Source organism: Pholcus phalangioides, unplaced genomic scaffold, assembly GCF_987345545.1.
Source record: "Pholcus phalangioides strain wild (caught in Gottingen) unplaced genomic scaffold, Ppha-v1.0 ptg000009l_1, whole genome shotgun sequence".
Lineage (NCBI taxonomy): Eukaryota > Metazoa > Arthropoda > Arachnida > Araneae > Pholcidae > Pholcus > Pholcus phalangioides.
In genome coordinates this window covers 16,158,382-16,178,629 of record NW_028301602.1, presented here as the reverse complement: position 1 = coordinate 16,178,629, position 20,248 = coordinate 16,158,382, and the positions used below count along the sequence as shown (strand labels likewise).

The 20,248-nt window shown below is 35.9% G+C and overlaps 1 protein-coding gene across 1 annotated transcript; it reads left to right on the top strand.

The window, feature by feature from the left end:
• The first annotated feature begins 631 nt into the window (after positions 1–631).
• Positions 632–14,513, top strand: LOC149082109 (uncharacterized). Its single transcript, XM_089236860.1, has 2 exons — positions 632–710; positions 13,222–14,513. The coding sequence occupies exons 1-2, from the start codon at positions 638–640 to the stop codon at positions 13,608–13,610; spliced, it is 462 nt and encodes a 153-aa protein (XP_089092986.1). The 5' UTR covers positions 632–637; the 3' UTR covers positions 13,611–14,513.
• Positions 14,514–20,248: the final 5,735 nt, after the last annotated feature.

Genomic DNA, 20,248 nt, shown 5'->3' with positions numbered 1-20,248 from the left:
CAACGCTCTCTCTCTCTACGTACTAATAAAAAATAAAATATTCCACTTTTTTTAGCTATTTTCCAATTTTTTTTTTGGGGTATTACGTGTTTCGTAGATGAAGAGACAGAAGATTCCCGAATATGCCACGTTGTGTTTCCTTAAAAGAAATACTAATGATTCCGTTGTCAAGCAATGGTTCTTCCTCGTCGCGTGTATATTTAAAATCAGATAGGTGATCAATAAGTGTGTGCGAGCACAATATCTATCGCTCTAGTTTTCTTTATTTGTATCGTTTCGTGCAATTTTCAAATATATAACAGCTTTCACTCTCGCCATTTGCTTCCCATGTTCGTTTTCAGACTATTTATGTTTCTCACTTTAAGGGTTGATTAGAGTTCTTTTGGATGTTCTTCCTGGTTAAATGTCTTTCTTTCCAATAATGTTTACTCTTTTGATGATCAATTTTCTCTTCTTTTTATTTCTTTTTTGTATGGTTGTTATTATCATCATCGAGTGTTTTATCGGTTACATGGCGTGACGATTTTGTATTCGTTTTCTAAATTATTTCTATTTTTCGATTTCTTTCTTCTTTTTTTTTTTCTCTTGTATCTTTTTCCCTGATGTTACTTTTTGGGATAGACACTGAAAATCATGGATGGTATTTAAAGTCATCCCACTTTTTGAATATTTGTTGTTGAAGGCAGATTTCATTTCGAACGGTTCTTTTTGTACGTATTTGGATTATTAATTTCGTTTCTGACGGTGAGTTGTGATTTCACATTCATGTTGTGTTATGGGCAGTTTTGGGTTTCTTAAAATTTGCAGTTAATCGTGAGTGATCGAGGTTAGCTTTGATTTCATATTTTTCGTGGGAAATTTAGGGTGGATATTTCTTGGATAATGTCTTGCATTAATTTATGTAAAATTTCACACACACACGAAAACTGTTGTTACATGTATACATCAATTCATTATGCATATACATATTGTAGGCATAAACACTTGACGTCATGTGTTCAACTTTTGAACATCAAAAAATTAATATTAGAATTTACATAAATAAATTTTAGAATAATTCATTTACAAATTTGAATTTATTTCTCCCACACATAAGCTTTAGATCTTCAATAACAGCTATATGTGATTAATTGTCTAATTCATTATTTATATGACAAGATGTCGCTCTTCACTTGATGCAAGATATACAATGCTCCAATGAAGGGCAATCTCTATCTCCTCTGTAGCTTAGTGGTGAGAGCACTCGTCCTGCAAAGGATGTATCCGGTTTCGGCTCCCGTTAGAGACAGAGATCAGTTTTTCCATCCTTAAAAAATCAACATGTTAGACATTTTCACACAACATCCAATTTTCTGTATATCTTGCGTAATTCAGTATTACTAAATCTCATTACAAACATGGGAACATGGGGGATCACTAACCTGAAGATTATGTTTCAGTAGTTCAAATATCATTGAAAAAATTATTTGTATATATATATATATATATATATATATATATATATATATATAGACATTGGTTCATTTTAAAATTGGTATATATATTCAAGATTGGATATGTTATGCTAATGCCAACACAATATTTCATATACATCCTAAATATTTCTTTTTTGTAAACTTTCAAAAGTTAACACCTTTTGTGGCATGATAAAATCACATCATCAACAACATGGTAAACCAATTTATCAATCAAACATCCATTTAGTTGAATGAAAATTGTTTAAAACTAAAGAAAACTGTTTAGAGCACATGAAAGGAGGTATAAATATAAGCCGAGTTATGGAATATTGAATTTTCAATTTATTGGCATTTTCTATATCAGAAAATGAGTTATTTTATCCGAGCTGTAAAAGGCTGTATAAAATTTATATTAAATGAGCAAAATTATTTTCTCCGATTTTTGAGGTTTAATTTACTGTCATTAGTTAAGAAGCTGTAGGGTGCTGGCAAAGTTCAGGGTGTCCCATAAATTCGTAAATTGTTTAAAAATTCATAAAAATTCAAGGGATTGGTATATTTTAATGCGGTTTGCGAAAAAGTTATTCTCTCGAATATGTTTTTTTTTGATCAAGAGAAAAACTTTTGAAAATTTTTATTTTGTCGATAAAGGGCAGTGAGCGAAAGAAAACCACTAGAAATATGCAACTCGGAGTCCTATGAAATGCAGGGTGTACGGCTGGCAACTCATTACTGAACTTTCCTTTTACTGGAGCTTACATAATGGTTTTATTGCGAGCCACGACGTTTCGGATAAGGAAGAGGTTGAAGAAAATTTCAGGTCTATTCCCTCCTGTCGGACTAGTCTCCCTGAACATCTATCGACAAAAATTTAAACTGATTTTTTTTCTGCACTAGAAGAATATCCCTCTTCGTGAAAATGAATTTTTTCGCAACATTCAAATATACTCATTACTTCATTTTTATGAATTTTCAAATTATTTACGAATGTATGAGCCACCACGTATGTTTCATGACATAATAATAGTGACATAATGTTGTCTACAATAATAATCATCCTTCGGGAAGGAACGCTTCGATATATTCCTGAGATGTGGAGGGTGTCCGATCCTTCAAATGTCAATGTCTATAATAATCCCTCTTTTTTGGCCCCCCATAATATTGTGATCTATCGCCATTGCGGAAATTTTTCTACCGTTTTACAACCCAAAAAAAGTAAGTTGCGTCTGAATGTTTTGATGATAACATCAATTTGGGTATGCATTTACTCTAAATGGCTAGCTAATGATGTTGATGTTTTATAAATCGTCGGAAGAGTGACATCTGTAATAGTAGTTTGAATAAATAACATGCATTTCTTACACAGTCATAAATTCTAACCATTTTATCATTTCTTGAGTGCTGTGAGTAAGTTATTATCTGAAAAAAGAACAATTTTCATAAAGTGGAATACGAAACATGAAAAAAAAATCATTTGCGACAGAAATTTACCGATTTATAGGATATTGTTTTATAATTTATTATCATTCCATTTGCTATTTCGAGACCCCCCATCTGCTCTTCCGTGTCAGCAAAATCCCCCTTCCCGCACCACTTTCAAAAAACTGGTACAACGTGGTTTCTGAGCACATGTTGGACTCCTTTTTTTTTTTTTTAAATTGAAACCATATCTCTACGACGAAGGGTTGATGAGATAAGGACGCATTAGGACTTAGGCCGAAAGGGCACCCTGTGTTCTTTCAAAGCTTTTTGAAGCCCCCCCCCCCCCCATAACACCTGTCAAGGCCCTACCTTCATTTGAATTTCACCCGTGCTTCCCTTAGAACTGAAGTCCTTAAATTTTTTTTCCCAGCCGCGACCAGAAACCACCAAAAAAGCTCCATGGAACTGTTTGTTGTTCGAAATTAGTGACACTAGTGATGAAATAAGTGCATTTATATACAAGGACTTCGAGTGGACTTACACGATTCATTTAGGAAGCTATAGCGAATCAAGTCAGAGTCATGGTTCACAGTTAAAGGCTCGAGAATCCCTTGCTGTAAGCGAATTTTTACGACCCATATCGGAAACCCCTGTGACTCAATTGTGGGTCACGACCCATAGCTCAAGCTTCCTCGGCTCTAAATGGATATGTATAACCATCTCGGAAGCCCATGTGACCATAGTTTGGACACATAGAGATAAGCCCTGATTTATAGAAAATGATCTCTATCCGACAACATCGCACCATTCGCCGTCACAAATACAAATCACATTTCCATGTACGACAGAACCTCTAAATAGCGGACACCCTGGGAACCGAGAAAAGCGTCCACTAACGGGGAGTAACCGTTAATAGATAGAAAAAACACATTCAAGCCCGTTGCCGAAATCTTTATTTCTTTCACCATAACGAAATTATTTCTTTCATGAATTCTAGAAATAATCTTTTTTCAATGTCTTCAACCATTTTCTGAAAATGCAATATGCTCCGACGACCGAATGTGGCCCACGGGCCATGCGTCGGAGACCCCTGGACTACCCTTTTCACATTCTATCGTAGAATTCTGGTCGCAATTAGGATATGAAATAACTTTAGTGTGAATGAAATCATACAATTTTATTTTATGCATACGACGAAGGGTTGATTTGGCCTGTTCATACAGGGTGTTCTGTAAGTCCTAATTCGGCCCTTATCTCACCAACCGTCCGTCGCAGAGGAACGGTTCCAGTTTTAGACATTCTCACAAATCGCATTTTGTACCTGAGACCAACAAAAAATAGTTCACGTTTCTAACTCGATAATCGACTACATATTTGAATTAAAAAATCGGAGAAAAGTTGGGAAAGAACAGCATAAAGTAGGGAAACAAGTATCTGTCAGCTTATGCTGTTCTTTCCCGACTTTCCTCCGATTTTTCAAATCAAATAGCTCAGTGAATATTGCACTTGGAAACGTGTTTTTTAGCCTCAGGGGAGATTGGGCAACAACTTTCTCATTAGGTTTTTGAAGACCGATTGTCCGAATAAAAATGTAGATTTTTTTCATGACACAAAGTGGCACAGGGCGATTTTTGGACACATTTTGAGAATTTCTTAAACTGAAGCCATAACTCTACGACGAACGATGACATAAAACCGAATTAGGCCCGTATATCCGGTATTACGAGGTAGGCATGATGATTATATAATCATCATGATGATGGTATAATCATCTAAACATGTTTCTCAACCGTCGAGAGCCGCGACAAGGTACCGGGCCCTGACATTAGTCAAACCAGACCGTGAGTGGTTCGCCGTTTCAATTATTCATGTTTATATCTCCATCATGACCGAGCTTCTCACAAGAGAAAATCAACTGGGCCGCTGGCTTCCAAAGGTTGATAACCACTGGTCCAAACAGTATCACGGGCCCCCATGCAAAAGTCTTCCTGTACATTAAGCGAATGTGAAATCAGTTTCGGCTACGGAATACAGTATTTTAAATGTGTACGTTTGAGTACAGTTTTGAACAAAATGATTTGGGCTCAGCTCTGGGTCAGTAAACCCACCACCTCAAAACCCGGCACCAACTGGCACAATGACTAGAAGACACTAGCCCGTGTTACCATTGCCACGACGATGTTAAGTGTAAGTGGCTGAGCGACTGACCTCCAATGATGCGAGAGATATTCGAGAACACAAAGGGTTCTCGACTCAACCAGCCAGGAGGTCAACCAACTCGGTACCTCGCTGATCCACAGAGCTGAGCCCCATCTAACAGGGAAGACAACGAGCCACAAAAGAGTCAAACGAAAACATTGGGAAATCCTCCCAAAGCTACCTAACCATGTCAATCCCCCCCCCCCCCAAGCACAAGAAACTGTTATACTTACTTCAGTCTAGGTTAGACCTCAAAGTGAGGCTTTTCCTTGGAGGTCGGACGCGAAGGCGTCTTACCGGAGTGAAATCTGCAATTCGAATGATTTTCAATAGACGTTTCAATACTGCAGCAGTGTATTGTAAGATTTCACTCAAGATTGAGATGAAGATATCCATTTGTTGAATCACATTGTTGCTGTCTGCTGGTAGATGAGTGATTAGCATTCGAACCCGAGTGTTATCCTTTTGACGTGACGTCCTTCAAATCATCAAATGATTCTCGGAGCATCCGCAAAAAGTTGTGTTGAAACTCTTTGAAATCTCAGGAAGTATTCGACGCAAGTCAAAATCAATGGTATCATCAGATGCACGTTGCAAAGGTGCATTCCATGATATCATTCCCGTTATAATACATCTTCCCGCCTATCTCGAGCAGTTCACAACGAAAATAGACGCTGGTATCATTTGTAAGCTATCCCAAAAGACAAAGCCGATGATAATGACATAATTCCATTATGTCAGTACCTATCACGCTATTCAAGGCACAAAAAAAAAAATGTATTCTCGTCAAAACTTAAAGCCGTGTCAATGACACAGTCTACCCCAATTTTATTTTATTTACTTTGATGAGCTAATTCAAGGGTTTTTAAACCTTTTTCAATCACGTCCCATAATGTACAAGATCAGCTTTGGAACCCATGGGACTGTTTGCTCTTTGAAATTAATGAAACCAGTGAGGCAGTGTATTTATAACAGACTGTAAATGGATTGTAGGACTCATCTAGAAACTTATACAAATTAAGTTTGTGTTGTGACCCATAGCTCAAGAATCTCTGGCTGTAAGTGGACTTGTACGACCCATCTCGGAAGGCCTTCTGACCCAAGTTTGGGTCATGACTCATAGGTTAAGAACCCAACTGCCTTAGAATATCTCAGTTACGCAAAGTGGAAATTTGGCCTCTGGTTGAATTGCGGTATGCCGTAAAACAAATTTCCAAAACACTCAGGCTATCAATCAGGCCTGAGGGGAAAATATTTAGATCAGAAATGTGCAACCTTTTGCAGTTCGCGAGTCAGATATGCTGGATTTCTGCTGCTCGCGGGCCACAAAATTGCACATAAAAGTTGGCCTTATGACCCGTATTCGACGAGATATTCTCGTAATTTTGGCAGTCCCAACTCTTTTTTTTTTATAAAATGTCCCTTTTTCCCCTTATTTTCAACAAGGTTCCATTGAATTTCTGGAATCAAGAACCAAGATTATTATCATGGCTTATAAATAATATTATGATAATCGTGACTGCATTATAATTGTAGTCATATAAATATATTCATCTTGCATATTTGTAAAATATTTACGTTTTTTTTAATGGATTTCTGGTATGAGTGGTGTAATTCTTAAATATTATATTTATTGGTCAACATTCAAGGGAGCTATCTACATTCAAATTTTGGAAAACTTCCGTTCTGAAAGGAAGTTAGTGGAAATGTTACCCTTTTTGATTAAAATTGAAGCTGATCAAGTCTGAAAAATTGGCAAGTTCTATGTCAACTGTTGATTCCAGAAGGTTTTTCCTAGCCCTAGAAGGTAGCCCTTATCACACTCTTGTCAATAACTTAGCAAACACAATCATTCTGCAGTGGAACCTCCCATAATGGACAATCCCATTAGCGGACACCTCCACTAACGGACACTTTTTTTGAATTACGTCGATAGGATTCATAATGTATTTTAGTATCTATTAACTGACACTCTCCGTTACGGACAAAAATTTTAGGTCCCATAGGTGGTCGTCATCGAGAGGTTCTACCAAAAACTACCGAAATGATTGAGCGAGGTGGATATCGTCCCTTTTGTTAGGAATGAATAATTTTAAATTGAAATTTTTACCAAAAATATTTCCATTGGAATAAACTCGGTTGCAAAATCCGATAGAGCTCATTCCAGAGATTCAGAAACCGTTAAAAAGAGCATTTCGAACAGAAATGAAAATGTTCCTCTTTTGAAATTAAGCTCCTCACTTTCCTGTGACAATTTTTTTTAGCTGCCATCAGTAGCAAAAACGACCGAACATGCTCCATAAAAAATTCATTCATGCACTAAAAAACAAAATATACCATAAAACCTAAAAAATATACTTTTATAAATAAATAGGCTGACCATATTTCCTCGAGAAAAATACAGAAAATCACAAAAACTATGCCAAAGGTACACAAATAAAATTGCTTATAGTTTTGCTAATATTGCCGAAAAATCGCCAATCATTGTCAGAAACTATGTCAAAGGTACATAAAGTTGTCAATTATTGCTAAAATCGCAAATTGCGGGAAATGAAGTTAGGGAAGAGAGAAGCTTGGAGAAAAAAATACATTTTTATTGTTATGCTTGAAATGCGGAAAATAATGATCCAAAATATGCCTTACAATAAAAAATATGATATATTGAGTAAAACAGTGAAATATGGAAAATGCATAAAAATTATACAAAGCCATAGAAATCTCAGGTTTCAAAATGTGTTCAGAAATCACCCTGCATCAATTTTAAGATTAAAAATACACTGTTTCACAGAATAAAAATCTGAATTGTTATACGGTCTCAGCTGTTCTCTAACTTCCAATTAGAAAGTTGTTGCCCTGCCAATTCTGAGCTGCCCCCCCCCCCCCATCCATAAAAAATGTCTTATTTTTTTTAGCTGCAATGTTCACTGATATGTTTGAATTATGTTTCTGGCTGCCTCTACTACGTTGTTGTTATCAATAACTCAAAGAAATAGAGGGAGATCATGAGTTTTTATCTTATTTCTTTTAAATGTCGTAATTACATGAACAGATGGCGCTCAAGTGGTACCTTGATCACTGAAGAAACGATCGACTCCACTATGAAACTACAATCGCGATTTGAGTTTTAAATCAGAGTAATTTGAACCCAAAAACTAACGAACAATCGCATTCTACGCTTTATATGCCGTTCTTTCTATCATTTTAAGAATTTTCAGTTCAACTAAATCAGCGGATATTGGACTTATAAGCATGCATTTTTTTGGTTGGTGTCTCAAGGGATTTTTTTTTTTTTTTTTGCAAGTATAAATCAGAGCAGAGTTGGGTTTAAGAGAGAGAGATTGACATTGATAGACTGGTAACACATATCCCACTTCACACATCTCCAAGAGGAGATTTCGAAGCTTTTCCTGAGGATGGGTGCGCTCAAGAGAAACAGGGGAAACACAACTCTTTTATTGGGCTTTTTTAGAACAGGGTTACAAATAAAAAGTTTATTTCTTCTGTTTTACTAACTATAAAACTTGCAATATGAATGACGTATCTGAGATCTATACGTTAATTTTCCAATTGGAAGTATGCTTCTAGGATCAATGTTGCTCGAGTTATTCAAGGATAAAGAAACTTTCCTATGCACCCTATATGAACCAACGCATTCTATAGCAGAAAGCCTCTGCGCGAAGCTTTGACGTCACTGAAGTCGCCCATTTCATCTGTAGCCATTGGATAAAGCAAGCGGACGTATGCGAAATCTTTACCTTTTTTTGTAGCATATTCAATGGCTATAGGTGAAATCAATGACTTCAGTGACGTCACAAGCTTAGCGCGGAGGCTTTCTTCTGTAGAAGGTGTTGGTATGATCTCAGTATTCCGTATTATTCGAATATTAAGATCATGAATGCATCCCCCTCCTTCCTAGCAGATAATGATGGCCCGTCGCTCAGTCTCAGTGAAGAGATAATCAGGTGGTTGAAGAAGACCTTTGTCATGTGCTTGTATATGTAGCGAACCTAGCGTGAAGTTTGTTTTTGTGTAACGCTTGTTATAGTGCTCTCATCTTCCATCAATTTTTCTAACTTTGAGTGAAGTGCAATGATTGAATATTTGTACCGTTGTAGGGCTGTTACCTCTCTGTCGTCAAGCAGTAAAATATGAAGCGCATTTGTTTGAAATTTCAGTAATTTCTAATATTTTTTGTTTAAATAATGAAAAACCTAAATCCGTCCCGACAAGGAACAATTTGATCATTTAAGAAAAGAAGAAAAACACCCAAAAAAGTGAACTTATTCAGTTCACGGTTTGTTAATTAGTCCATGAAAGGTAATTATGGCCATAATTCTAGTGAGGTAATTTTTCAAAAAAAAAAATTTTTTTTTAAAGTTCTGACATAAGCATTTTTCTTTTTACTTGATGATATATTTTGTCACAGAAAATATATTTTACTCAGTTTTTCCCCCTGGAAGAGAAAATGAAAGGCGTTGGTTGCATTTCTTAAGGAAGTTTCTAGAAATAAAGATGGTTATCTTCTGCTTCTTTTCTTATACTTTCCTTTACCCCGAAAATCTTTCCATCTTTTCGTAGTTTTTTTCCTTATTCGATATTTTCTTCCTGTATATATATAATATATTTCTTTTTATTACTTCCTGAAGGTATAACAAGAAATATATAATGTATAAAGTTTATATATTTGTTTACAAACATGTAGGTTTATGAAGAAAATTATTCACTAAAGTACTCCCCAATAGCCATTGTGGTCAATTTCATTTGAATTATTATGCATATATTTCTATAAATTTTTCGAATGAAATCGACTTTTTATACGCGGAATGAATTGATTTGAGATCCTTATCGGTTTATAAAATTGATTTTATTAATGGACGCACTGACCGACCCAGATATAGTAATTATGGTAATTTGAATCGAATAATATGGGATCAGTCACTACAAAAGAAATATGTGATTTGATTATATATATGCATGAAATTAGTTTACTTATGTTTTTTGCAAACATGGAGGCTCATGGGGAAAACTATTCACTAAAATACTACTCAATAGCCCTTGTGGTCAATTTTATTAGAATTATTATGCAAAAATATACTCAAATTTCGAATGAAATCAACTGAGACTTTTTTCCTATGTGATATAAATTTATTTGAGATCCTTTTCTGCTAATAAAATTAATTATTAGTGGATGTATTGATCGAAACAGAGGTATTCATTATGATAATTGAATCGAATAATATGTGGTCAATAACTGCCAAAGAAATATCTTATTTGATTATAAGTAGATATTCCTTTTGCCTTATAGAAATATAATACATTCGGGGGGTATGTAATACCACCTTTATTTTTTTTCGATTATTCCAGTTCAATGATTCAAGACATCGTAGAAACCTGAAACATGTATTTCTATGAAATTTATTGGAGTAATATGGAATTGTGTCGGGTAATATGCAAAAGAGCAGGGGTCCCATGGGCGGAGAGGGGGAAATTATTACTTTACCCCACTGGAATATGGGGGGGGGGGTTCTAAATGAAGATAACTAATTCGAATTGATAAGAAACACGATTTATTGAGTCTGACAATGAAGAATGAAAATTTCATCATTTGTTTTTGATGATGGTAATAATAATAATATATGTACAATAATCTATTTACAAGAGTCGCAATTCAATCTTCCCAATCTACGACAAAACAGTCAAAGTGGGCCCACAGAGGACAGGACACATATTTCCTATACATCAGTTACTTACCCCGGCCTGGCAAATGTGATTCGTCAAACGGGGGTTCCCCGGAGGGAGCATCAATTTTCTCAATTTAAAAAAAAACCACCACAAATATAAATATGTATACATTCTACCCCAGGAGTACCATAGGCCCCGAGGTCAACAATTCACCTTACAAAACAATTTACATCGCATCACAATTATAACAACAGAACAAAAGATTACTACTACTACTATTGCAGCTTACATTATACCTCGGGCAGCACCATTAAAATGTCGCGAGCAGGAATTTGATGCTCCCGATATTACCACATAAGACATTATATTAATATCCATGAGTTTTATCAGTCTCCCAAATGTTGAATATGTGATCCATTCATATTATCTGACATCGACTGGAACATACTAACGCAAACCAGTTCGAAATATTCCAAATTTATTCGAGTAATATGACACTGACACCAATAAATAAAATTCCTTTAATAATATGAATATGTTCAAAAATTAAAACAAAAATGAAAAAAAAATTTAACACGTTATTTGTCACTATTCATGCACAACACTTGCTATATGAACATAGCAAGCAAATAAACAATCCACTGCTTGTATATATTTCTATATATAGACACACTCGTTTCCTCTTCTGTCTTACTAAACGTTCCATGTTGAAAAGGTATTCCAACCCAAAATCTCTGATATTACTAACTTATACAGTTGATTCCCATTTTAACGAATACCTTTATATAACAGAAAAATCTCGTTTTATAGTGAAAAATTTTCTAATCCCCCAGATAAGCTTGCGTAGAAATACAACCACATGAGATCCAGTGCAAATGACAGCATGTCACCATCAAAGGGCGCAACCCGTTTGTACCGAATAACGATGAATGTAAAAATCTGGAATTCCTTTGTAACCAAATTTCGTTGTTACGAAGTAACTTCTCTGGTCTCTTAGATTTCGTTGTAACGGGATTCGACTACTACTAAACCATACATGCACCTCTTCCATATTCCACTGCTTGTACATATTGTCGACCTAACTTGAAGTTTGTTACTGTGTAATGGTTGTTGTTGTTGCTGCTATCTGCCTCCTATTTTTCGAATAATGAGTGAAGTGTAATGATTGAGTAATTGTATCGTTGTACGCCTGTTTCTCTCGGTGGCGAGAATTTTTAACGGGGATAGCGGTTCGCATTCGCGCCCCAAAGTCGGGAACCGCAGAAAACCAACTTCAGCCGACCACCACTGTGGCGACGGGGAAGGGACGTCGAAGCCGGGACCTCGCGATGCAAGAACGTCATTGTGACCACTCGACCACCACAGCAGCTATTCCATATTACCCGAATGAACTATATCTGGGGTGCACAATGCCTGGCACGCGGGCCATATGCTGCACATTAATTCCGTTGTTTCATCTGACGTGAAAGGATTGAGTTGCTTTGTATCAGTCCGGGGTTGTGAGCAGTTCTATCTATATGCCAAGGGATTCCATCCGACCCGCGAAACGCGTTCCGTTAGAAATATATCACCACACACGCACACACACACACAACTCAATAAATACCGAGGCTGACCATAAAAGAATGGGTACAAGTGCTTAAGAAATTTGGATCAATACGAAATATCTCCAATCATCTCCGAAAAATGCAAGTAAAGTTGTCAATTACAGCCAAAAATTGTCAAATACATGTAAAGTTGCCACCCATCGCTGAAATTGCTGAAAAATCACAAATAATGAGAATTATGAGTGTTATATACAACAAGTCCCGATAAATTAAAATGCAATTCACCGAAAAAAAGTATATATTTGACAAATATATTTTTCACTATAATTTATAAGTTATACAGTCATAATTATCATATCACAATTTATGTGACATGAAAATAATCTTAATTCTTCATTTCAAAAATTCATGTACACCTCGTCGAAATAATGTAGAAAACAGGGCATTATATCTGAAAAGTTGGGACATCCAAAATTATGGAAACGTCCAGTAAAATAAGATCATATGGTCATCTATTTTTACTTGTTTCTGGTCCGCGAGTGGCATAAATTTCCTCGTATCCGAAAAGATCATGCACCCCTATGCCATATATAGTTTGATTATATACATCAAATTATTTTAATTATGTTTACAAACATGGGAGGGTTATGAGGAAAACTTGGAAAGACTTCTCAATAGTACTTGTGATCAATTTTGTCAGAATTATTATGCAAATATTTCTATGAATTTCGAATGAAATCAACTTTTCGTATGTATGTAAATTGATTTTTCGATCCTTATCGGTACATAAAAGATTATTATTGTAGATGTACTAACCGATCGAGGCATTCGTTATGGTAATTGAATCGAATGATATGCGGTCAGTCACTGCCAAAAATGTATCTAATTTTATTCTTCTTTTTTTTTTCTTATAGACGTTAAACATCTCTTAGAGGAAAACATGAGGACGAAATTCAATTTCCTGGCATCGATATTGGTGTTTTGCCTGCTATCGTCAGATATTTTGCAAGTCACCGCTCATAGAAGACAAAATCAAGGAGGGATCGAGATGCTCCTGGCAGCCGGAATCCTCGCAAAACTTCTCCATAAGAGCGGCGGCCACCATCACCACGGTCATCACCACTCTCACCCGATACCAATCCATGTTCCTATCCCGGTTCACCACCACGGAGGTGAACATCACGAAATGGGTCATCATCATCATCATGGCCATCATGATCACCACGGACATCATTCTATGCATTACTATGATTATGTTGGGTACGGTGCGCCATACCCTGCTGCTCCTGCATATTACAAGTGATCGATCGGTCGATTGACTCGGCGACCCTTATTCATTTATTTGTAAACTACCTCAGAGGTTCTCAACCTTTTTTATGTGCTCCCTTTGTACCGTATTTTTTTCTCGTGTCTACCTTCCCACCTTATCCGGGGCCCCACCCTAATCCGGGAATGAGACCCTTTCTAATTATTGAATTGCATTTACTCAAGAAAAATTCTATGAAACACTGATCACTGGAACCAAGAACCTAATTATAAGCGGAGAAATAGATCTGGGTAAAATACGGGACGATCCAATAAACCTACATAATAAATCGTCTCTCTAGACACCATCATGGATACGTGCCTACCCTGGGCTGGAGTGAACCTTCTTAACAGGGTTCTATGCATGGCCGTCTAAACATCATGAGCACCTGGGCAAAGTGATTCTCTGGGCCCCCATAGTTAGCTTGAAGTAGCAGCTTGCAGTTTTTCATTTTTACACTTGAAAATCATATAGCATGAAATATTATCATGTAGACTTCCTATGGACATGAGAGCCTTGGCCATGCCCACTATGCGAGCATAGATAAAGATCACCCTGGTTCCAATGACAGCTCTGCTGGATTCTGAAAGTAGACATATTTTTACTCCAAAATATTTCACTTGAAAACTTTGTATCTCTTCACAACTATCTGTGTCCCCTTCACCACTTTTCTCTCCACATTCATTTGATTTTCCCTCGTGTGTCCCCCCTCCCCAGAATATCCCAGGACCACAAGGGAGCCCATGCGGCCCAGGTTGAGAACCACTGACGTACTTCATCATTCATCATAAGCATCATCCTCATTACTCTAAATAAATACATAAATTATTCTTAAGAAATGCACTACTATTTAATTTTTTTTACAAAATATGTAATTTAATGTTTTGTAATAAAGATGATTGTACATATATTATTATTTAAATAAAATAAATTTTTTTTGAACGGTATCTTTCCATTTGTCAGACCAAAATCCAAACAATGCGATACTCATCAATAGTTTCTATCAAATCATAAACATTCAGAAATCAAACATGGATTGATTTGATTAATTATAATATGCATATATAACTTGAAATGGGTTTTTAAAGATTGAGAAATTATTCAAAAGAAATATGTTGCAGAAATTTCTTGTCAAAATTAATCTTTGAATTAATTAAATAATTCACTCTAGATTAATGAAATACAGATGTCATTCAAGGTTGACTCGGACCATCACGATACTGACTCAGCAATACTCTCTCTTGGGATCGTGCATTTCAACGTGCTTGTTGCCCACGTCAGGGGTAAGCTAACAAGTCGTTCAATCGGACAGACAAATATAACAAAATAACGGGGAGAAGGGGTAACAAAATATTCATCTTGGGCAGTTTTCCCCAAGGTGTGGGCAATATCACCCTTCAGGAGCGATGGAATGGTCCGGCGGGATATAGAAGCTACAGATGGTTGGTGTAATAGAAGTTGCAGATGGTTGGTGTAATAGAAGCTACTGATAAATAACATAGGATCCCAAGGGTTCGCTTGACTGAGGGGGGCGATCAGATAAACACATTGTTAAGAAGATGCGACAGGACAAAAAGTTTGGGAACTATGACCCTGTTAGAGCATAGTTCCCCGAAACTTTTTTAGATCATCGCCCCTTCATGCTCAGAATTATTTTACCTGTTTCGCCTCCTTCTTGAGCGATTTCATAGGATCCCATATTGTATCTTGTAATCCTATCTGTATATCTTGATCCTATATTGTATATTGTTAACTATTTTAGCCTCCCTAGCACACAAAGAGGGTGATATTGCCCGCTGTTGGGCAACACTGAATAAGAGGCTAGTAGGGACTACACCGAAGGCTGCTTCCGACTCAGTGATGGTATGGGGTACATTCAATTACTTTAATCCGGGCATCTTGAGTCCGCTGCTCGCGAGCACTGTGGTGCTCGCGTTCAATTTCGTGCTCTCATGCACTTAATCAACGTTCCAATTAAACCACCTTGCACAAATTGCATTGAAGGATTGAAATCTTCCTGATTTCATGCATTCATATGTCAAACTAGCTCTTAAAGGGGGGGGGGGTGCTCTTTTTTGATGATGGATTCAGTAAGCGCTAGGAAAAGGGTTGAAGACCTCTGCTCTAATCCATACATCGTCGACATGGTGGGTCTAATATGGTTCAATTACGAATTTTGCATTAGTTCATTATGTCCCGTAGGTAACTTGTTGCACAGCCATTAAGTGATCCGGCTCCGCTCATCAAGAGAGGTTTAACATTTCAATAGGAACCTATAATGCAGCTTTTCTCAACCTTTTTGTACCGGAGAACCAGTAAAATGTCTGAAACATTTCCATGTCACCACTGTGAGACTGTGAGTGACTCTACATGACCCGTATTTTACGTGACAGCCTATATTTTTGGTTGGACAGACTTTTTTATCCAGATGTTTCGTTTTTTCAACGAAGCTCATTTGATATAATGTGTTATCTTTACCAAAATATGAACTGAAATAATTTCTTGTTTTTCAAACTATGTTATCATTTCTGACTGCAAATGCAAATATATATCTCCCATAATTGTCATATATATCTATATTTCACCTTTTTTTTACGGGAACTGCATTTCAACTGCAATTCACTGCGATTTTTAGTAACCCTCATCCACCTCCCATTGCTGATTTTTCAGCAATTTTTGCAATAGTTGGGTGATTTCGCTGACTTAGGTCAAAGGTTTTGCGACAGTTCACCGTATTATGTGATTTTGCAGAATTCGAGATCCAGATATTTCGTATTTTTTCTCAATGAATGGGATTAACGAGTGTTAACGTTTTTCGTGAAATGCATTACTTTTACTGTGATTTGCAATAGCCCTTAATTCCAGTAATTTCTGCACTAATCGGCAGTTTTACTGAGGAAAGCAATATTTTTTTGGTAAGAATTAGTGATATTATTCCCGCATTCTTCTCCGATAAAATATGGCCACCCAAAATATAAGGGCTAGTTTTTTTAATCTAATAGGATATTACTAATATCAGTTCATAAATTGGAATTATTTTTTATCCAATTATAATTAAATCATCAAATCTTTTTGCGTACCATCTACATCATCGTCATCGGTGGTTGAGGAACACTGCTCTAGTGCATCTATGACAAGTAATAGCTATGTGAACAAAAACCAGCTAATGTAATCTATCCGAAAGAAATTGATCAGATTATCCGGTGCTGTCGGAAAAAAATCCAAACCGGAAAAACTTAGAGGCGTTTCCCGTGCAGATAATCATAGACCATTAACAACGATTTCGTTCCATATACATCTCCCATGTGTTTAAGTCACGCACCAAACTCTAACATCAACTTCCAGTTCCTATAATGGAAGTTATTTTCTGTCAAAAGGAAGTTAAATGATTGGGTCAAGGAAATTTCCGTTTCTAAACATGAGATGTTTATAAATACCGTAAATGCATTTTCGATGTATTTAGCTTTTACATATAACCTTTCCTCGAAGATATTTACTTCCTCATCACAGAGGGAAAGGGATTTATGTAGTTACTGTGTGTATTGCTTCGTCAAATTTTCTTCAGGGTGAATTCGAAGATTATCCTTTTTGTTCCTAAGCCATTGATTATTTCGGATACTACCTGAAAATTTCAGATTTCATGTAATTAATGTATTGAGGTATTTTGATGTAGACGCAAATCCTATAACAACATTTTTTCTCCTGAAATATGAGTTCTAATATTAAATTCTTCATACTACATCCATATTTTTTATGGCCATCTTTATTTCAGCCAACTCGTTGAGCATTTTACCGTTTGTGGTCTTTGTATTTGTATTTAATGTGTTCACAAAATTTCTTGGGAGTGGGGAGGAATGAATTCAAACTTGGACACCAAAAAACTTACGAAGACATACACATACCACCCTAAAATTAATTTTTTTTGGTTTTTTGTGACTCGCAAAACAAAATTTCCGAGTATTCAAAGAACTAAATTACTTTAACTCTCTGTTGCCTCGTGAGTATTTTTTTAAATTAAAACGAACAAACAGCAAATCACAAGATACAAATATGTAATACAATATACAAATTCAAACATATGTTACACAAAACACACACACATATATAACATGCGCCATGTAGCCCCACGGGACTGTAAAGTCCTTCCAGCAGGCCTATATGATTTTTACTATATGATTTTCATCTTCAGCAACAGCTCTTTTCTTCAGTAGATGTATTTTACTATATATATAATTAATATGCATTGGTGCAATAATTTATTTCAAAGTACTGCATTAATATCTGTGTTTTTGATCATGATGAAAACATTGTAATCTGTATTTTTTATTTCTATTTGTGTAATTACTAGAGTAGATGAAGTTCATTATTTTTGGTGCGGTGTAACAAAAACTTTTTGAAATGTTTTGTTACTTTTAGGCACTTGAGAGATATTTTTATATCTATTCGAGGTTCTATTTTCATTTTTTACTAACCATTCTTCGTTTTTGATGATAAATTTATAAATTCTGTTCATGTAGCTCTGCCTCAGTGTCAATATGTGGCACTGTATGTTTTTGTTATCTATTGGAACATTTATTAATTCTCTTAATTTATTGTAAAGATTGTTTAAATTGCGTATGTTTTCATAATATGCTCCTCCCCAGACACATATTCCATAATTTATATTTGAATAAACCCATGCATAGAAGATATCTTTCAAAAAATCTATGCATGTCAAATACACCCATTATTGCCAATTTCTTTTCCCATTATTTATTTATTTATTATTATTATTTTTATTTTTTTTTTTGTGTTTTAGAAAGTGCATCTTTTAGTGTGATTTTAGTACAAAATACGGCTATGTAAGTTCAATACTTTTTTTTTTATCTACAAATAATTGATTACTTGTCGGTATGATTTTTTGAGAGCTGCTGAAATTTCGCGAATTCATAGAGTTATAAATAGATCCTGGAAGATATATTAGGCAATAAAATGGTCAAAATAGGCAGCAGAAAGCAATAAAAATGCTTAAAATAAGCACTAAAAATGTCACTTACAATTTATGGAAAAAAGGAAAAATAACTAAAAGTCTAGATATTAAGTGTTCAAAAACTGGCTACAAATCGGTTGTACTCTGTCTACTGTTTCAAATATAGTTTATAATAACTGCATTATTTGGAAAATTAAATTGATTTTATGCCAAAATTATTTATGGGGGGGGGGGCTTTCAAACTTTCTTATGTGAAAACGGCTTTTTTGAATTTTTCCCTGCCATAAATGCCTATTTTAACAATTAATTTGTTTTAAGTGTTTTCATTAATTTCAGAGGCCATATTGTTTAGAAATTAGACATTTTAAGCATGGGCTACAGGCGGGGGGGGGGGGGCTACAGAAGTCCCTTTTAAAAGAAAGCGATTCATGTTTTATTTTGTTGTACAAAAATTAACCTTTTTTTCCATTCATATTACCACAATTATGAAGGCAGGACCTGATCTGGCCGCCTCTGTCATACGAGCCAGAGAGCGTCTTGGTCAATTGGCTAATTTCATCGAATGTGTATCTAAAATATCTTGTGTGACATGGCTGTTTGCAGAGCGTTTGTGGTGTAAAAAAAAAAATATGGCTCCCAGGACTAGAGCCCTCTCAACTCCTGCATATCCACGGTGAGCCAAGACAATTGATGACCTCTTGGGACAGTGATCGGCCAGCTACACATTATACGATGCTGTCCAATGTATGCTGTCCATCTTGACCAAAGCAAAGTTAGTGCACGATAACGCGTGATAAAGTTTCCCATCTCTTGAGTATTTGCGCCAGCTCACGTTTAAATGGGGGCTGGAAGAGAGGGTGCTTTCTGACATTAATTAATACTAAGAGTTGGAGTTATTAAAGGATGAAATCTTTTGGAGCTATCACATGCTCAAAATATCTAAGTTCTACCTAATATGGCCTCTGACTTGCTAATTAAAAAAATCCACTCTAATCAATTAAATTGCGTTGTTCATGTATGGTTTCAAATAAAAATGTGTTAACACTAATTCACATGCATTTTTATTATAATAACAATACGCTTTTATATGCGGGGGGGGGGGGGGGGGTGAACCATAGAGAGTTGAAATAACTGATTCAGTTCTTTTGTTCTTCTAGTTCTGTAAGTCTTCTAGTTCTGTTCACTTCGTTCGCAAACTGAAGGTACAGTTTTCGCAATCTTTATATTGCTATAGTAGCTAAGCGGAATCGTTAGGCGACCTCCACAACAGTTACTTCCAAAGTTGCAATATCACTTAACACTATCTGCAGATATGGAGTGGGGACGGATCCATGTGAAGGAACAGTATGCGCGAGTACCACACGTTTGTGTATAATCTATAGGGGCAAGATTAAAGTGGTATGTCGTAATGTTATATAAGCCGTCGCGTGCTTAACTTTTGGAAGTGAGTGTATAACGATAAGTGGGGGGGGGGGGCTTTTGAGTAGCGTTATATAGGCATTTCACTGTATATCGGCACTTCAATATGCCTGAAAAAAATATTAAAAAACACAGTTTATATTCTGCTTTAAATTTCGAAAAAAAACCAATAAATTTTCGTATTTATAAATATCTAAAGTTGCGATATAAGTAAGATGTCAAACTTTTTTGTTTGTTTATAAAATAT